This window comes from Tupaia chinensis, unplaced genomic scaffold, assembly GCF_000334495.1.
Source record: "Tupaia chinensis unplaced genomic scaffold, TupChi_1.0 Scaffold148257_1, whole genome shotgun sequence".
NCBI classification, from domain to species: Eukaryota; Metazoa; Chordata; class Mammalia; order Scandentia; family Tupaiidae; genus Tupaia; species Tupaia belangeri.
The window spans coordinates 247,614-253,689 of record NW_006208108.1 but is presented as its reverse complement, the minus strand read 5'-3'; the positions used below and the strand labels follow the sequence as shown (position 1 = coordinate 253,689).

Here is a 6,076-nt window from a genome sequence, read left to right as displayed (position 1 = left end):
CAAGAAATCACCCCCCAGGGGGGATAGTCACGCCGCAATCCCTTCTCCTCCATTCTCCTCTTGGGATCTTGGGCACACGCACATGCGCCCGGCGTGAGTTTTAAGCCACTGGGTCCGGGACGCGAACCGTGGTTGACTACGTGGGAGTCCAGCGACCTAGCCATTATGCTAACTGCTGGTTTCCCCCTCATGCTGTTTTGATGACCACAGCTTTGTAGTATATTTTTGGGTAAGGGAGTGAGATGCTGCCCACTCCTCTCTTCTTGTACAGGATTGCTTTGGCAATACGGGGTCTTTTATGATTTCAGACAAATTTTATGATTGTTTTCCCTAGATCTATGAAGAATGTGTCTGGTACTTTGATGGGGATTGCATTAAATATGTAGATTAATTTGTGTAGAATTGCCATTTTCATTATATTAATTCTTCCAATCCAAGAACATGGGGTGACCTTCCACTTTTTCGTGTCATTTTCAATTTCTATTTTTAGCTTCTCGTAGTTTTTCTTGTGGAGGTCTTTAACTTCTTTGGTTAGATTTATTCCTAAGTATCTTATACTTTTGTGGTTATGGTAAATGGAATAACTTTTTTGTTCGTATATAGAAATGCTATAGATTTCTGGATGTTAATTTTGTATCCCGCAACTTTATTGTATTATATATTGCTTCTAGAGATAAATTTATGGATAGCTCTTTAGGAACCTGTAGTAGATTCCTGCCACACATTCCAGGTTTAAACTATACATCAAGTGGGTACTTGTAAGAGCTGTCTGGCACTATGCTATATTAGCAACTCTAGAAAAAGCTATTGACTGGTTTGTGTTTTAGCAATCAGTAACAGTTATCACTGTAGAACACTGAGTGCTCATTTCCAGGTTAGTTGTGAAACAGTGCCTACCATGTCATTTATGTGACCAATAGAAACTATTTCATGATTCATATTCTTTGAGAATTTAGCATGCCCTCCCCTTAGAGTCAATAGATGTGTTTTTCCCATAGTATCAGAAAGACCAGAGACCAATACTCATCTCACAGGACTCTAAGGTCTTATAACCTGCCTATTTCACCATGTCAATTTTATCTTTTTTTTTATGCTTTTCTCATGCTGAATTGTGTTTATTTTTACTTTACCATCTGAATTTATGAACCCTCATAAAGTTCCTAAATACAATGTAAAACAAATGGGGAAATGAGTAAACAACTTACCAAAAATGGATTCATTTTCTTAATCCTGGACAGAGGTTTCTTAAATTATAGCTGGAAGAGAAGGTAAATGAAGTAGGTCAGAGAAATGGTGTTGTTCGTTCCAATATTCCCCTATATACAGCTCTCTACAGATTAAAGAAAGCCTCCCTTTGGGAGAACAGTCACTTACACATGAGAATGGGCTAAAAGACCTTATGAATGACCAATCACAAATTGAAATACTGACAGAAATGCAGGCCATATTAAACTTAGGTTAAAAAAATATGCATTTCCTATTGATTTAGTAAAAATATTACTGTGGGGACAAGCAGATGGCATAATGGTTAGGTTGCTAGACTCCCACGTAATCGAATAGACCACAGTTAAAGTCCCAGACGTGGTGGGAATGTGTTTGTGTGTGCCCAATATCCTAAGAGGAGAATGGAGGAGAAAGGATTGCAGAGTGGTAATCCTCCCTGGGGGTGTGATATCTTACTTTCTGTCTCTCTGGCAAGCACACACACCCTATCACAAAATTCTTAAAAAAAAAAAAAAAAATCACACTGGGGACCAGCAGATGGTATAATGGTTATATGACTGGACTCCCATGTAGTTGTCCGTGGATGGAATCCCGGATCAAACAGCTTAAAACTTAAACCAAGCAGATTTCTGTGGGTGCCCAAAATCCCAAGAGGAAAATGGAGAAGAAGGGATTGCACTGTGACCATTCCCCTACGAAGGTGATTTCTCAATTTGTCGGTTTCTCCAGCATGCACACATGTCCTACAGCAAAAATCTCTCATTTGAAACAAAACAAATCAAAACAAAACAAAACACAAACTCATACTGGCTACGTGATTGCATATACCCAAAATCCCAAGAGAAGAATGAAGAAGATGGAATTGCAGCAGACAACCCCCCCTCCCACCCCGGGGGCAGCTCACTTCTTGCCCTCTGTCTTTCTCGGTCTCTCCAGCAAGTGCACATACACTACTGCAAAAATTTATCTTTTAAAGAAAAGTTACTGTGAAAAAAAAATCTAAGAGTTTAAGAATGTTTGTTTAAATAAATTACAGTATCTCAAAGAAACTTGCTTTCCTTAAAATTCGTATTACAGAAAAACTCTTGGCCGGTATGAACTATATTCCTAATAATACAGACATTTCATATAATTATTTCTTCTAGAACAGTTCTTGCATCTATATGACTAAGCCTCAGAGAATGTATGCATCCTTCAACCTAATATTTTTGGCACATGACAAAAAAGGAAAACATGTACATCATAAATATTGATGGCAGTACAATTTTCCAGTAATGTTTTTCAGTGACAAATTGTATTAGATACAGGTCCAATACATACTGGATACAGGTCCATTTTTTTTTTTCTTTTTCTTTTTCTTTTTTTAAGGTATTTGCCATAAGGTACATATGCTTTCCTAGAGAGACAGAAGAAAAGTGAGAAACCACCCCCCCAGAGGGGCCAGCCATGCCACAATCCCTTTTCTTCCATTCTCTTTGGATTTTTGGCACACACACACACACACACACACGCACGCGCATGCACGCACACCTGGTGTAATTTTCAAGAAACTAGATCTGGAACTGAAGGAGGTAGTGTGGTGGTTAAGATGCTGGACTCCCACATGGCCAACCATGTTCAAGTCCTGCACCTGGTGGCTTGAAAATCATGCTGGGCTGCAGCCAGCATGAGGCAATGATGGTTAAGGGTAGTGAACTCTCACATGGTCAACCACAGTTCAAATCCTGGATCTGATGACTTCCTTTCTCATTTTCCCTCTCTCTCTCTCTCTGGTCAAATTGAAAAGTAATAATCCATTAAAGTTAAAATAATTCTTAAAAAAAAAAAAAAAAGAAAAGAAAAGCTGGGCACATGTGCAAGCAGGCCCAAAATTCCAGAAAAAGAATGGAGGAGAAGGAACTGTGTCATGGCCATCCTTTCAGTAGGGTGATTTCTCACTTTCCAGCTCACTGTTTTTCTACCCCTCTGGTGAGTACACACACCCAATGGCAAAAATAAATAAATAAATAAAAAATAAAAAAATAAAAAAAGTTATGAATTCAGTAAGCATTTCAGGTCTTTTTGTATAAATGCACAATTTAATTCACAAAAGTCCAATACTGCCTATTAGTAACAAGATGTGGTACAGCAGGTGGCATGGGTTAGGGCCCTGGATCCCAAACGGCCAACTGTAGGGTTCAAGTACCAGACCTTTGAAAATCACAATGGGTGAGTGTGCATGCATGCCCAAATTTCCAAGAGAGACTGAAGAAGGAGAAGTGATTGCAGTGTGGCCACCCATCGAGGGTGATTTTTCACTCTCTCTCTCTCTCAACAACATACATGTCATATAGCCCAAAAGAGAGTGAGAGAAAGACAGAGAGAAAAGGAAAGAAAATGATCAAGATGTGATATCTCTACAGGATATAAAGCATTTGTTGATAGTACACTGAACAGACCTCGTGATATCAAAAGAGACAAGTGGCACAGAGGGAGTAGCTAGAAAAAGGCTGATGCATGTTGCCTGGCTGAGGAATAACAAAGCTTGCCTTGCACAGCTATTTTTGAATCAATGTTGCAGGGTCAAATAATACGGTATTAGTAGAAATTCAATAGAAAAAACAGACAAGATTTCAACATGACTTTTACCTGCACAGGTGTGCTTTGGACCCTTCCCCCATCACAGCCCACGTCATAAACCCCAGTGGTGCAAAACCCAGTGGCAATGGGAAAAAGTGGGCATAGAAAGGCCACATGTCTCAGACATCTTTTAGCTCCCTTTTGCCCACAGAGATGCACTCTGTACCTCCCTTAACCTCAACTTACCCGCACCCCTTCATCATAAGCCCCCACAGTGCAGGAGCCGGTGGCAATGAGAGACAGAACGCAGAAAACAGCATATTTCGGACTTCTTGCTACTGCATTCCCTCCCCCAGCTCCCACCCATTGCCCAGGTGTGCATTGAAACCTCCCTTCTGTGTCACTCTGTCATAGGCCCCCATAGTGCAGATGCCTCAGCAGCCAAAGAGACAGAGTAAGCACAAAAGAACCACACCTCTAAGATGTCTTGCTCAAGACTTTTGCCTGCTCTCCCATGAATCCCTCTGCCATAGGCACAGGAGCCAGCAGCAAATGAGGCAGAGAAACAGAAAATGAATGCAGAAATTCACACATCTCAGATTTTCTTTCTTTTTTTTTTTATAACTTTTTTTTTTCTATTTATTTGAAGCACAGTAAAAAAAAAGAAAATTGATACACTTTGGAAATTCAGTGGCACAAGGTACACTGCCATAACTTGAGGGACATTATACAGATTAAAAAAAAAAAGGAAATAAAAAGGAAAAAAAATTTCTCCTGTTTCAAACACTGCATTACATAATTTTACCTGCCTGAACAGACCATTTACAAATATTAGGTCAATAAACTGCTAACATCCATAAAAAGGTAGCTTTCTTACTAAAATGCAAGAATTTAAAAGATTGGTATCTAAACAAGAAAAGTAGGAAAAGGTATTAAAGTTGTTACAATCAATATTTTCCAACTTCTGGTAATGTTCAAGTGAGTGGCCTTATTTACATATATGTTCATATAGTTAAAGCTGTGTCTTTAAAGTGTTGGAAAAGATAGTCCACCCACAGGTCCCGCACCTCCCTGCCCAAGCGCTCAGTACGCATGTCGCTTCCCATCATGAAACCACTCATGGTTGCCGGTGGAACTCCAGGATTAGCTTCATAACCTATGCCACCACCACCACCTAGAGGTGGAAATCTCTGGCCTCCTGAACCATAGGGATCTCCCATGTTCATTGCTCCTCCACCACCCATTCTCATGTCTCTTTCTCTTGGATCCATGTAGCCCATCCGGCTGTACTTCTTAGTTCTTCCTGGCGTATCATCAGATCTTGGCACAAAAGATTGGTCTGATGCTCATGATAGGCATCTTCCATTTCACTTTCCAATTTATCTTTTGCATCCTTCATGTTCTTTTCAACTTGTTCCCTTTGCTGTTTTTCCATTTCATCCAAAGACTTCCATCGCTGAGAATATTCATACTCAAATGTGCCATGCTGGGCAAAACGAGGAGGGGTTTCTCGCTCCTTCTGATACATTGGATTCTTCTGTGCAAGTTTTTCAGGAAGACCATCTTCATCATTCAATTGTTCAAGCGGTTCCACAATGACTGGGCGAGGAGTTGTCAGTAAGAAAACACCTTCGCTGTATCGCTCAAAGGCTTTTCTTGCTACTGGTTTGGAAGCAGATTCAACAACGCCTTTTCCTGTAGATCTTCCACGATCATCAACGATTACAACAGCCCGTTCAATAGGACCAAACTGGCTAAACGCTTCTTCCAACAGTTCATTGGAAACATAAGGTGAAAGATTAGGAACAGAAAGGGCAGCAGCATGAGTGGCAAAGCGAACCCGAAGCTGTCTACCTCTCATAGGGGTATCATCAAGTTCAGCTTTGGCGATTTCAGCCAAGGCTCTAGACTCCTGTGGGAATCAGAGACTCATGTTAATGATTTCAAAATTGGATAAGGCTCATTCCTCAAATTGTCCTGAGCTTAATTTCTATCCTATTGTCCTTCCGGAAGATTTCCAACAAATAACCGGCACCGCTGTGTGTAAGTTTTCTCCCCAGGCCTCCTCAACAAAGACAAGTTGGTTTTAAACCCCTCCGAACCAGAGATCTTTTCCTTGCTGTGGCCACCGGGCCCCCTGGGCGGGGGCCCCTAGTGGTGCTGCTGGTGGTAGGGTGGGTGGTGCTGGCGGCCTCTGGGGCTCCCCGCTGCCTCGGTGAGGTGGCTTAGGGTGGCCGCTGAGGCCATCTTGCCGCCTTTGGGACCGCCGGGGCTGGGGCCCTGCTTAGGCCCC

At 41.5% G+C, this 6,076-nt stretch overlaps 1 protein-coding gene and 1 pseudogene across 1 annotated transcript in view; both read right to left on the bottom strand.

The window, feature by feature from the left end:
• The window catches only part of LOC106734088 (zinc finger protein 268), a 78,869-nt gene that overhangs the window by 30,141 nt on the left and 42,652 nt on the right, over positions 1-6,076 (bottom strand). Inside the window, exon 3 of the mRNA XM_014584966.2 lies at positions 1,206-1,256. Coding sequence (XP_014440452.2) covers positions 1,206-1,220 — 15 coding nt within the window. The 5' untranslated portion in view covers positions 1,221-1,256. The remainder of the gene's footprint in view (positions 1-1,205; positions 1,257-6,076) is intronic.
• Positions 4,810-6,076, bottom strand: part of LOC106734086 (splicing factor, proline- and glutamine-rich pseudogene) — a 1,656-nt pseudogene continuing 389 nt past the window's right edge.